The sequence below is a fragment of the Glycine soja genome, chromosome 18 (assembly GCF_004193775.1).
Source record: "Glycine soja cultivar W05 chromosome 18, ASM419377v2, whole genome shotgun sequence".
Lineage (NCBI taxonomy): Eukaryota > Viridiplantae > Streptophyta > Magnoliopsida > Fabales > Fabaceae > Glycine > Glycine soja.
The window spans coordinates 502,839-516,520 of NC_041019.1; the positions used below are offsets into that span (position 1 = coordinate 502,839).

At 33.9% G+C, this 13,682-nt stretch overlaps 2 protein-coding genes across 3 annotated transcripts; both read right to left on the reverse strand.

The window, feature by feature from the left end:
- Positions 1–853: 853 nt before the first annotated feature.
- Positions 854–6,789, reverse strand: LOC114394638 (meiosis-specific protein ASY1). Its single transcript, XM_028356292.1, has 22 exons — positions 6,658–6,789; positions 6,513–6,569; positions 5,820–5,916; positions 5,633–5,701; positions 5,446–5,538; positions 5,087–5,213; positions 4,917–4,986; positions 4,777–4,818; positions 4,461–4,589; positions 4,278–4,388; positions 4,120–4,162; positions 3,994–4,035; positions 3,670–3,794; positions 3,527–3,539; positions 3,357–3,433; positions 2,959–3,060; positions 2,385–2,535; positions 2,097–2,176; positions 1,946–2,003; positions 1,689–1,843; positions 1,462–1,599; positions 854–1,205 (listed from the first exon to the last, which is right to left on the reverse strand). The coding sequence occupies exons 1-22, from the start codon at positions 6,658–6,660 to the stop codon at positions 1,152–1,154; spliced, it is 1,836 nt and encodes a 611-aa protein (XP_028212093.1). The 5' UTR covers positions 6,661–6,789; the 3' UTR covers positions 854–1,151.
- A 2,186-nt stretch (positions 6,790–8,975) lies between these two features.
- On the reverse strand, positions 8,976–13,571 carry LOC114394636 (CTD small phosphatase-like protein 2). Of its 2 annotated transcripts, none has more exons than XM_028356289.1 (7): positions 13,411–13,571; positions 12,399–12,594; positions 12,038–12,174; positions 11,626–11,716; positions 10,999–11,496; positions 9,946–10,283; positions 8,976–9,541 (listed from the first exon to the last, which is right to left on the reverse strand). In XM_028356289.1, exons 2-7 carry the CDS (start codon positions 12,553–12,555, stop codon positions 9,326–9,328), a joined length of 1,437 nt encoding a protein of 478 aa, XP_028212090.1. In that variant the 5' UTR covers positions 12,556–12,594; positions 13,411–13,571; the 3' UTR covers positions 8,976–9,325. The 2 variants fall into 2 exon arrangements, with proteins under 2 accessions (XP_028212090.1, XP_028212089.1); XM_028356288.1 differs by having other exon boundaries at positions 12,399–12,680.
- Positions 13,572–13,682: the final 111 nt, after the last annotated feature.

Genomic DNA, 13,682 nt, shown 5'->3' on the forward strand with positions numbered 1-13,682 from the left:
ACACACGTTTCTGTGTTCGTCTAGGAAGGAAGGGGTGGGGTCCACGTTCGGACCGACTTCTTGGGATCTTTCTAGTTCAAACTAGCTATTTCCAGAAGCCACGTGGCGGTTTCTCGAAAATCGAGAACCTTCTTCTGAGTGGAGCGACCTGGATTCACAGATCACAAATCTGTGGAATGTGAACATTTTGAAACATTAAATTTAATTAACTTGAAAATCTGTAAAGTCATAAGAAAGTTAAATAATTTGATTTTTTTTATCGGATCAAGTATATTCATAAATCACTGTTATGCCCCAGCTTCTATTGGCAACCCAAAAAAAGTGTTATTAATCTCTTTTTAAAAAAAAAAAATAAAAAAAGGAAATATGTTCTAGAATGAATTTGTTTTGTTATAAATCTGTTTTGCTTACAAAACTTAGCAGGTTTGCATCGAACTGTTATATATATAAGGTGAATGCAGATTACAGGATATGTCACATGTTATAATAATCGGTAATCAAATTACATATTATAAGTTGTAACTCACTGTGCCAAATTGTATTTTTTTAATCTGAATTTAGTGGAAGTCAATTTTAAGTTCTTATGGGGTCACTGTGACAATCATACCTTTGTGAGATTCCAATGAATTTAATTTTTTCTAGTTAAAAATGATCAGTAGTATTTAGTAAGGAAATATAATATATGACAAAGCGTGGGTCATCGTAATGAAATGGAATGAATCTGAGGCCGTGGGACAACTTTTATCAACTAAAAAAATTGAAAAAAGTTATAAAAAAGTAGCAAAAGCGAAAAAATAACTCGTGGAAACCTCTCATCTGTTTGACACATAGTTAGGAAAAAAAAAAGAATATAATAAGTAAAATAATATATAATAACAAAAAAAATAACGAGTATTAATTAAGTGCTTCTAATAAAATCTGTAAAATGATTCATCTATCCTTAATCTAACAGCAATATTTGACGTGAGCCAATATATATATAAAAAAAAAGTCGGCTAGAAAAGCAGACCACAGGGATTTCTACCAAGTCATTATCTCTACTACTACTATATGCTTGTCTTATACGCCACATATGATAGTGTTTAAGGCGTTTACAAGTCAGATTTTGTTACTATATCATCCGGACATATTTCAGGGATCTGAATTCAGGCTTACTGAGCCTCAGATCTCTGGCGCTTCATATTTTGATTGATAGGCTCCTTCACCTACAAAAGAAGAAAAATGCTTTCAGATTACAGGCACGTCCAAATTACTTGAAGGCTTTTTAATAACACCAAGGTGAGTTTGATGGTGTAAAAAAGAAAAGAAACAAAATATTTAAATTCAAATAAAAAGATAAAGATATGAGACTCGCGTTAATTTTCAAAAATTTTCCATCATTTCCTCTCTTTTCTTTTCTAACCATACAAAGGATTAAACAAAGAAAATATCACTATGAGGAATAAAGAAGCCACAACATACCGCGCTAGTTTTCCTTGGTCGTTTGTCTTGGGAAGACTTGCTGCATATAATTGTATCAGCTTCGTCCCCTTGATTTTCAATTCCATTTGTTCTGCCATTCTCTTTGCCTTGCGCAAAACTCTCTCTTGAGATAACTGGCTGTACAATTTCAAAATAAATCACATCATATATGCAAAACAATCGACTATATAGAAACTGGAAATTTGATCAATGTAACTAGTCTCAACCCTGCTTATGGGGGTGTTCCCGGGCTCTTTTGCCTTTATAGTTTTCTGTCCACTCCCGGAGTCACTATAGTTTGTCTCAGATGTCACTTTCATTCTTGTTAAATCTGATCCAATGGAGTGGAGAACCCCACATGTAGACACGTCATAGTTGCTTCCTGATTAACAAGAAAGCATAAGATAGTTGTAAGTTGACCAAGTACCAATATCGAAAAGCTGTAGATTTGAAATACTGAATACAAACTGCCTTAATCCATCACCATTTAAATGGAAACCAGTTTTTTTGAACTTGCTGTTTGGTTCACAGTGATCAACATCCTGTGAAATTTGGAAACGTGAAATTGGTAAACAACTAAATATGCATTAAAATAAGTGGTGATATGAACCCCAAATACTGGGTAGTTATTTTACCATAGCTTCAGTAGCACTTAGAGCTTTCTGGACTTCAATGAATTTTCTTTCAGTTAACTCAGAATGGATAACACGTTTCCCTGACGTACAGCAGGCATAGAAAGTAACCAGGAAAAAACAGAAAGAGAAAAGAGAAGGATTTGTTAGTGTGTGTTTGGTTCCACAATTAGAACGCACCTAAATCACATCAAATATTCAAATTATCGTTTAATGCAGAAGTTAGGAAGATGTCAAATACGCACTTATCATGTAACAAATGCAGAACAAAACACGCACTTAATTTGATACCTAATCTTTTGCTTCCTTTGGGTTCAACAAACCCATCCCGCACCATTTTATCTAGTATCTTTCGTCCTGCTGTCTGGTTTACTTCTCCCTCAAGCAAGCTTTGAAGCTTAGTGAGTGAAACGTGTGTCATTGGAAGAACATGATAGAGAGCCTGCAATATTTACTACCAAGTTAGGATATAATATAACGTAAACGTATTACCACTGTTTCATATAACTAAACATCTCCTATCATCAGTCAATAATTTTAGAGATCCATGATCATATGTCATGTACGCCCACTCTTTAGATTCGCATGGTGTTTTCAAAGATAGAGATAATTCACTCTAAGTAACGTCTTTAGTTTTTTATATGATACGGTATTAAATATTAGCAGCATCTTGCACAAATCTTTGACTTCATTGCACAATTCATTTCAAATCGGTATTACGAGTGCAATTAGGCACAAGAAACATCACTTTTATACTTGAGCTGTAGAGCACTCATTGTGAACAAACGTGACATATATTACAAGTCTGCAAAGGGACAAAGAACCTCATAGATAACACCAAAAAAAAAGGAAAAATAAAACTCACTTTCATGTATATGCGATCTTCAAACTGCAAACCTCTGTCAAAGGCTTGAGGAATTTGACCGTCAATTTCTTCTTTCACAACGGGGAACTCATATTCTAGTTTCTGACATTGCAATTTCATCAGTAAGGGAAAAAAAAGAAAAAGATTACTTGTTGCAAAATCAAAGGAATAAATACTTAAAAGATTTACACCAATGGGTCATAAACAACCATATAAGTGAACCTGACATAATACTTTAACCCAAAATCTTAAAGTTTAGATTTATAAGTCTTTTTTTTTCACTTATGTGGTGTTCAACCTTCCCATTCATATCCGATATAGAACTTTACTTCACACTTGTACTCCAACACTACTAGAACCAAGGAAAAGGGTTAGTGTCAATTTAGAAAAAAATCAACCTTGTCCTTGTTAATGGCGTAGGTTTCCTTCCCTGTCTTTGATAGCACACCTTCCTCAACAAGCTTCTCCATGATCTCTGAAGAACCAAGCAAAATCAGGCGAAAGAGAAATAAAGTTTGTAAGTGATAAAATCTGCAGAATAGCTTGAACATTATAATAACCTTCATACCTTCTGTTAGAACCTGCAAGTAAAACAATTCAACTGAAATTATATTTGGCAAAAGATGAGAAAAGAAACTGAAATTGAGGTTAGATCATAATGGCTAAACAAAAAAGTCATATGAATAAAAGTGTCAAGGAAAAAATAAGTACCACGGAGATGTCTGGAAAATTCGATAGAACGTCATTAAGCTCGATGGTGTCACGGTGACAACAGTTGATCCACTCCTTGACCCGGACCAGTTGTTGCTCATCTTCCACCGGGTCCTGGGTATTGTCTGAACAAAACATAGATCATTAAATATTCTGAGTTATATAGGTTAGGAACTGAATTAGCAATTTTAAAGAACCAGAAAAAATAACTGTGTGGAGCCAATAAGAATACGGAAAATATGATTCCTCTGGTGGGTTGAATTTATATAAATACATCGTGTACACACATACTTTTCTCAAAGAAAGCAAAAAGACATAATTTACCTTCATCAATCATGCCATTTTCTTCCTGCTCTTGCTCTTTATCTGTCATTGTTTACATATTAAAAGAAAGTAATGGAGAAAATGGAGATGTGCAATAAAAAAAAAAAAAAAAAAGATTCTAGTTACGTATTGGAGCAACTATATATCGATTCCCTTGAGTAAGATCAACCTGAAAATGGTGAAATGCTAAATTTAAGTAACACGATTATATCAATGGCAAGTCAGTCAGTTTCCTCACTAAAATCTTAATAGCAATAGCCACATCAAGCAACATCCTCGTTTACCTCACTGTCAGTATCATAATACTCATTCTGTTGCATGGAATCATCTCCAGCGCTCAAATCGTCTTGGATTCCCTCATTATCATCCTCACAAGGATCGAGCACACTCTTCACCTATAAAATTGAATAAGAAAAGATAAGAAATAGATTTAAAGCATAGCTGTGAACACGATATCCTTCCATTACCTTCAGAGCTAACACAAAGTGCTTGCTGTTTACATTCCCAACCTCCATTTTCAATGGATTCTTCTCCCATGGATGATAAGCTTCTTCATCAGTGCATCCCTTGAAGAAAGGAGGCTCATAATCAGCTGGCTGCAGGATAAAACAATTATATTGTCAAATCACCCTGTATATAAGTCAGCCCTTTGCTTGGGCATAACAGAATGCTAAAATAGTCACCAGTTGCATAGCAAAGTATGCATTTCAAGTCTGGGCAATGCAGAAATTCATAGAAAGGATAAAAGGAGCCGAGATTTGCTATTCATGTTAAAGAACATACCGTCACATCATCATAGTAGAGGAGCTTCATCAGAATAGTGCGCTAGGGAAAGAATGCAGAAATCAGAGTTTGTAATGATTACTTAAACTTGAAGAGAGAATATTATGAAATTATCATTCAGAGCATTTGAATTTCTTTACCTCTTCTGGCATTTTCTCCAGAGTTCTCATCAACTGAACCAGAGTTCGGATCATCTTACACGCAGAACTCCTGAAGATTACACCAATTACAAACAATAGTAGTTTAGTTAGTGAGTTAACATGATAAAATCACTTCAGATCTAAATTATATTCTCTTTTGCAACATCAACCTCATCTGCTGGGGAGTAATTTCTGTAGTCGAGTTGTACTTGAAGGTCCCCCGGTTCTTTTTGCTTCCAGTGCGGTTGATATTCATGGACACCTCTTGGTTGTCAGAATTGGAATAGCTAAATGAAACTGCACGATGAAACTAACATTTATGAATCCTCCACAAATGACTCGAGTTAAATGAATATAGAATCCACATTTTGCCACTTGATTATAGCACTCATTCTTAAAGTGTTAATTAGGTGGCATTCTCTTCCTGTTAAAACAATAAGTTACGTGGGATTCATTTAACTACAGTTTCCAAATTCCGGCATATTAACACCTCTAACCAAAATTGCAAGCAGATGTGTTAAATCCTTACATGCATATTCCTCAATCATCGGTCCGTCTACTGCTTCGCACACACAGAACAGAAGCGTCTTCAGGTATTTCTTCTGTAAAGCATCGTATACACCTGCAAAATAAATAGGATAGAAAAAAAAAATAACGCATCGCAAGCAACACAAAATCGCCACTAGAAGTTCAGTTAGACAATAGCTTGATCGTGCCTTTCTCCATCCAATCAATCAATCTGCGAGACTCAGCATCCACTGGCATAAGTTTTTTTATCTTCATCTCTGTCATTTAAAGCATATATAGTTTTAGATGCAATTCACTCAGAGATAAATATTAGAAGATTCAGTTAAAAAAATAAATAAAACGTAAAATGACTGGAGTACTAGAACCAGGTTTTACCTAACGCGGGAACAGACTTATCATTAAAATACTTCTCAGGAAATAGTCCTCTGATATAACTGATGTTGAATATGGCAATTCGGAGCAGGTTCCTCGTCTTGCAAATGAAATTTCAAATTAGATAATGAAAATACGGTGATTCAGACTCTGAATTAGTTTACTAAATCCTCTCAAATTGAAGTAACAGGTGAACTAACATTTCTCCATATGACTTTGATTAAATTAAACTTCGTATAGCAAACATTACATTTTCTCAGAAATATTAAAGGCAACTAGGTGCTGAAATTAAAGCTAAACCAACTTTCAGTTTCAGATCTGGTTTGATCCTAATGATAATACACGGAGCTAAATAGCAAGTTTCTGTGTCTAAGACGAATCAAATTATTTTTACTGAATCAAAAATCTTCGGTGACAGATTCTATAGATCGGCAAATGAAATCCTCTCAGGTGTAGAATTTGATAAGTGAAAGAAATATAACGACTATATAATATTGAAAACTAAATTTAGAGAAGAAATTTAAAATGCATAAAAGCAATAAATGATCAACAGGAGGTGCAGCAGTAGAAGAGCAAAGAGAAAACTCGAACGAACAAAAATAGAAGTATCAGATATTCAGATCCATAGGATTTAAGGCAGATTAGATTAAAATGTGTAATATAAGAAATGCATGAAGCAAAACGACAGTTAAGTACGAGAAGAAGTGAATCCTGCTCGGTGATTTCAGCTTCCTTAACTTTCTGTGCAACGACCTGAGAGAACGAAATGGAAAATTAAGAAACTCTCAGAGAGAGGAAGAAGAGAAAGGAATGGAAGAATCGAAGAGGCTTATGGTCTCACCATTGTAGCGGAATTCCAGAGTCGCAAACTCAAAGTGAGAGAAGAGTGTGTTTCACTTCGTTATATAAAAAAAATTGAATGAGGAATGTAGCGGTAGGGGATGAAAGTATTTATAGGCCGCGCACGATGGCAATGCCGTTAGTGTGAGTGAGTGCGGAAAGTTCCTTCAGATTCTGTTACGCTATTGAATTTGATTTTTTGTCACGCAAATTCGGTGAGCTAATTGGCGCCAAAAGAAATAGAGAAAGTGTAGTGGGCTTTGGTTTAAGAGTGTTCACAGGTAGAGTTGGATTGAGTTTGTATAATTTTTTTTATAGATTCCGCTTAAATCAATCAAATGATAAATGGATTACCTTAAGTTAGATTAATCAAATTTAAATATTTAAAAAAAATTATTTTGTAAAAAAATTAGACTAATAATTTATTTGTTTTTTAAATTTTAAAAGTATATAATGATTAAAATATACTCAAAATAAATTACAGTATGACAATATTTTACTAATATAATTAATAATTGCAATATTAATATGATATTTTTATTTTAGATAAAAATAAAATATTGTATTAATATGAGAAAATAGAAATAAAATTAAGACTAAAATAAAAATAACTTAAAAAAGAAAAAAAATTATGAGTGGTATAAGTTGAGTCAGATTTTATTTAATAATTTAATAAATTAAAAATTAATGTGTTTTGTATTTAATAATTAATTTATATATAATAATAAATTTAATTATGTGGTGTTTGTTGAGTTAAAAAAATTATATGATATGAGTTAAATTGGTCTATGAAGAATCTTAATTTGATGGGATTGAATTTGATTTAAATACTCAGAAAATAAAAAATAAAAAACCTCCAATATGGGTCAGATTGACTCTAAGGTGAATGCTCACTACTTTCGTTTGGTTTGTTAGGGCCCGAATTTCTTGGAAGCTGTAACATCCTTCATTCCTTGTCATATTTGACCACAGGCTTGTTGTCCCCATGGACTATGCAATGCATTGCACTAGATGTCCAAGCAATAGATAATAGATTAATTCAACTCAACCCCAAATGCGGCCTCAGAAAAAGAATATGTGTGTGGCATTTAATTGATGCATGCATTTCTAGTGGATTAATTGCTCGAGTAATGTATGATGGACATGAAGAAGAGCAATTAAATATCATGGACTAATACCCGCGGTGGGGGGAGGGGGACTGCAAGACTGATTTGCATTTCATCAAGTTCTGCTCCATTTTTTTTTTATTCGTCAAACTACCCGCGGTAACATATGAAGACTGATCTGGCAATATGTTAGACTTTTTTTTTTTTGAAGATGCCAATATGTTAGACTTGAAAACACATTATATGAATACTTTTTTGACTTATAATATATCTTAATATCTTTTGTATGTTTGCAATTAAACAAGATGGTTATATAGGTAATAATCTTATCAAAATCTACGTGGAGAGATTAGCATGTAAACATTGTCAATTAAAAAAAATAAGCATACAAAAAGCTTTATAAACATAAAAGTTTCATATGCCTTTTTTAAATAATTTTGAAAAAAATGTATATTAGAAGGTAATATTTGTATTTTTTTTTTACTACAGTTCATTACCGAGAAGTATAACTTAATTTACGAATAGTACTTTTTACTTCGTCAGTAGTAAATTTTCCAAGAACAAAATGAAATTTTTTAGTTATACATATTTAAAGGGGAAAAAGGTAATGAAAATAGCTTTTATGCCATTTACTCAACTTATCATGATTATTATGATAGAAAAGGATGTGATTTAAAAAAAATGGCTTGCATTTATTCGATTAATTGATTTGGATAGTGAAAAATGAATGTATGTTTATTTACTATCCTCCTCAATTAGTCGAATAAAGAAAAAATAAATTGAATACAAAGTTAGACATGTATTTAAAGGAATTAAAAAATCAGGAGAAAAAATTAAAATAGAGAAATTATTGGCATGAAATAAAATGAAAAATAAAAGAGTTCACAAGACAATTTTATCTCCAAGATTTCAAATCAAACAAATTATTTATAAATTTGTTGACATAGCTCCGTGCATGTTGAGCTATTACTTATTCCTACTTGAACACGCGTCACAAGAAAAGCTACAATTTTAACGCGTCATTTATCTTTATTGGGACGATTCTATTGTATAACATACATATTTTGACGGAGAGACAAACACTTCACTGGAGATACGGAATACAAAAGGAAGTTCTTGTAAAGAAACATAAACGAAGTACAGTTGCTCTTACAGTTATGGATGCACAATTCGTGATGAATTATTATTACATATTCTAAAAGGAAGCCCAATCTAGACGTAAGAGACAATGGATCAACCTCCATTAGCTCGATACATAGGTTATGTGAAGTGTGAACCCACAAATAAAAGATATACAGGTTAAATAAAAACAATTGGGGAACTTTTATTACCAGGACAATAACCAACCAAGTATCCGCCCGCACAAGTCATCTTGTATAAACGGTTTCTACACTCAACACATGCTTACACTCTCGTTCTCCCCTTTCCTTTTTTGCTGGTTCAGTGTAGACATATATCATTACAATTTCCACAACAAAGAAATAATCTAACGTTTAATCATAATCTAAGAATGCTATAACATACAAAGTACTCTTCTTTCCTCGATATTGTATAACCCACAATTCATTCGGATAAGAAATCTCTTCTATTTGTATTTAGAGGAAGCGCAGCTGCAGCAATTTTCTCCCGCAGGTTGAATTTCTTTGCAATTAGTGGCCGGACATCATCAACACCAACCAAGCTCTCCAAGAACGGAAGTAACAAAAACAATTCTTGATCTGAACGATCATCAAACCAACTCTCGATTGGTATTCCATTATCCACTTGGAATCCAAATGCCTAGGTGAAGCAAAAAAAAAAATTAACAGCAAAAAAAGTGATAAGTAACATTTAGCATGGCATTTTTTAAGAACTATGTTTATTCCTATAAATAAACAAATATGTAACTAGTACAAGTGATTCCTAATTTTATTCTATGCTAACAGAAATGTTTTTACAAATAACAAAAATATAGAGTATCTTCAATGACGGAGAGTAAACGTCATCACAATCCCAGTCACAACAAATGGGATCATGACGCGACTGTTGAAGTTTTTCAGCAAGATTTCACAACAAAAATCTATAAATTATTCTGAGGGCTTCCAAATCACCATATGCAACTTTAATGCTAGCAGTATAGCACAGTACAAAAGTAACCATAAATGCAATATTGATCTCTTGGACAAAAGAACGTATAACCATACCTGTGGGGAATTGTCAATTATTATAACATGTGCCAAATCACGACCAAGCACTGTTAAATCTTTGAGGTAATTCCCCTCCACATAAACACAGGACTCACGGTATACACGGTGGCGAAATATCTTCCGCTTTGGATCAAGCACATTTAGAAGTTGCTCGGCATAAATGCTTTGACTAGCAGTAAATATAATAATCTCAAAAAGACCAGAAACTCTCTCAAGGAAATCTTTGAGGTGAGGGCGGCAGCGTACATAGACAATGTGCTCCTCACTATTGAAATTAACAGGAAAAGTGAAGTCTACATCCTCACAATGTTCCAGGGTAGAATGCACCAAAGTTTCTGCAGAGTGCATAGTCAAAAACAAGAGTATAAAATGAGCAGTTCAACCAAGAGCTTTGACCACTAGTTATTTTGCGTAACAGGAAAGCAAAATGAGACTAAAATAATAGTTAAACAACTATAAACAATAGAAGATTGGTACATGGAAGAAGAATTAAAGCACTTTTCACTATAAAAACATGTTTCTACCTCCAGGCTCCAGCATTCATTTTCAGACAGTATGATAATTTCAGGACACCACCAATTTAGCCAAGGGCAGTACAGTCGTGAACTAGAACCCATGACAAGAAGGTAAGATTGCACCATAACCACTTTAATATAGGTTCTATGAAACTATAGTAGCCAATGATGTGTGATGACATTAAATTAAACCATCTAAGTAACAAAATAACCAAAAAATAAATGATAGTGGTATGAGAAGAGAGAGCATAGCTGTCATATTAATAAAATGTCAATAAGCAATATTAGAAAGTTTTTTTTTTTACCAACAAAAAAACTGCTTCACAATAAATTAATGATGCCCCAAAAAGGAGGGGAAAAGGACATGGAACAGAGGACATCAAAACAGAAATGAACATGACACTAGCATCAGTTCTGTTGCAGCAGACAGACCATCCATATATCTAACCCCCCCCCCCCCCCCCAAAAAAAAAAAAAGAAAAAACCTTCTGATGAACACCTTATCAGTTAGGCATACAAATATGATTTTTCTTACCATCTAAGTCCAGGACAAGAGTAGTAGAAGGGCAACTACGTGTCTGCTTGGGTAACAACAATCGTCTAAATGTTGGAACCACCGTTGACAAGTCTGGCAAGGTCTTTATAAATAAGTATGGGTCAAAGTCATCAAAATCCTCAAATTCATCCTCCTCTGTGCATATTTCAGAAGACATGGGATTCTGACTGTGCTCGTCAACACATTCCAGCTTTGAGTTTTTCACGGCAAGATATATGGCAGAAACTTCCATGGAAAGACCATTTCCATCATAATCAGAATTGCAACCATTCACATTTGTTGTGCTTAAAGCAAGCATCTGATTGCCACATCTCCCTGAATTTGAGTAGTTGGATGAATTGTTTATGTCTACCTCCATTGCAGTGTCAGAGTCTTGACTAAGATGACCATCTACTGCATCTTCCTGTGGTGACTCTATTTCTTGGCACGGAGAAACTCTCTCATGGTCTTCATTCTGAAAAATTTTGATAAAATCAACTAGAGAGAAACAAAAGAAAAAGATTAAAAATTAATTTAAAATCATCACATTGAAATTAGGAAGATTTCATGGACAAACAGAAAGAAATTCAAAGCTAAGAAAAATTAAAATAACACAATGTCATTTACCTTTGTCAACTCCTCCAGAATTTTTGGACAAGTGAAACCCGGGAGAAAATATAGTTCCAGATTCCAGATGAACAGCTTGATTGTTACAACCCTGAAGTATTATTTCAAAACATTGAAAAAAAAAATATGTAAGAGGATATCCTGTGTTCCAAGGCAATTCCCTTCAAATCAGCATTTGAATTTTCAGAAAGCATTTAAATTAAACATGCTCAGTGTATATGAGATCATTAAAATCACTATATTCGAGATACAGGTACTCTGCCAAATGAGGTTTTTAGTCATTATGCAGTTTAAGTCTTAAAGATTTAAAACAGCTTTTGAGCAAAACAGAAGCTTATGTAGTAGCATGCACACCTGCATAAAGTAAAACAGCCAAACTAAGACAAGTAAAAAGGCAGTCCAGTTAAATTACCATAGAATCTAATGAAATGCCGTCAACTGCATCATTTTCCAAACAAGCATTGGAATTCCCACTGTCCATAAACTCATATCCATTATTCAAATCTGTAGGAGGGATAGGCTCTCTAGCTTTATTCTCAAGAGTGCTAACTGAAGTTACACCAAGACGATAAAAAAGCAAAGTCAATTAATTTCACTGTTTTCTAATTGCTGAAAGACACATTCATTTGGACATAATACATGCATAATGGAAATTTCAAAATAATAATAAAGAAAAGGTCATATGAAGGAGCAACATGGTTATGAGTCATACATTTCAAAATAATTGATATAGATTATCTTATAAAACTGAACAGACCATCACTAGTACTTACAAGATTTATTCTTTCTAGCAGATGATGTTATTAAATCTTTGACTTTCTTTTCAGTAGCTCGACCATTTTCAGAGACCTTCCTCGGTGCTCTTAAAACTTTAGGACTGCCACACTCTTGACTGGCATTTCGCCTAGAGGTTTTTTTCTTAGTTTGCATGTCCACTTCAAGAAGAATGTTTGACAAGCTGATTAATTTCCGTGGGAGTAATCAAAGCAGCAAAAACAGGTTCATAGAGACTACCCTGACACGGTGCATCCAGGAACAGCTTTTTTAAAAGATCCCTGCCCATAGGAAACAGATACCTTAGTAATAACTAAAAGGCTAGATCCTTGCCAAATCCAAAACTCTATACTAAGCAATGCTTTTCGCATGTTGCTAAAAAAACATAATGAATATTCATAACAGCTTAAAGTTTCAAAGCTCCAACTTCTAAGTTCACATCTCAAACTAGATCAGACGCATAGGACTATAATTCACACAATTAATATCGGAAAGAATAAAAGCAGGAAAAAAAACACATGTTCACACTCAAAATTTGTTCCAAAGCAACCAAATCTATTTTCAAGTGCTATTCATACATCATCACAATATCATAATTAACTAAACGTTTAACGAATTAGTCACACGTTCCTCACACGAGGCTACCGAATCAACAGAACTCCACACCCTCAATTAAAGTATCTCGCAACTACCAAGCACACCAAATCAAATACCCGGCATCAATTGCGATATCAGTATCCAAAATCTGAGCATCAAACAGAACAAGGAACAGATAAAACCGAACCTTCACATTGAAATCGCCCAAAACCCTAAAAACACAACAGACCCTAACACACAACAACTACAAGACACGAGCGTGCGCTAACCGAAGAAGCTCAGCTCAAATCATAGATATCTGATATGAAAATCAAAAGCGATGGGCTCTGACGCAAGCAATGCATTCGCAGTGGCTTTTACTTTAACCAGAGAAAACAAATCAAAGAGCAAAAGGAAGAGAAGGAATCAACTCACAGTAAATAAGCTGAAGGAAGAGACTAAAACCCTAGACTTGTTCACTGGTGGAAGAAGAAGCTATATTCTTCTCTGTCCGAAATTTTTTTTTGGATGTTTTCCCTCCAATGAGAAAAGTGAGAGGGAAACGAAAACAAACGAGGATGGAATATTATTTTTATGGGGACGAAGGGATGTGTCGATAAATAATAATGCAGACTGAAGTTTATTAAATAATACTAATAATTAATTAATTAAAATAAAATATTTATTCTTGTCCACCGAAATTTGCA

Excerpts from the sequence above, each read along its gene's own strand:
- LOC114394636 (XM_028356289.1), bottom strand. The coding sequence starts at position 12,555 with ATGCAAACTAAGAAAAAAACCTCTAGGCGAAATGCCAGTCAAGAGTGT. Across the intron at positions 12,175-12,398 it reads TGCTAGAAAGAATAAATCTT|TTAGCACTCTTGAGAATAAA; the intron begins GTAAGTACTAGT and ends GTGTAACTTCAG. Across the intron at positions 11,497-11,625 it reads TTCTGGAGGAGTTGACAAAG|TTGATTTTATCAAAATTTTT; the intron begins GTAAATGACATT and ends GTTTCTCTCTAG.
- LOC114394638 (XM_028356292.1), bottom strand. Across the intron at positions 3,795-3,993 it reads AAATGGCATGATTGATGAAG|ACAATACCCAGGACCCGGTG; the intron begins GTAAATTATGTC and ends TGTTTTGTTCAG. Across the intron at positions 1,600-1,688 it reads GGAACACCCCCATAAGCAGG|CCAGTTATCTCAAGAGAGAG; the intron begins GTTGAGACTAGT and ends GAAATTGTACAG.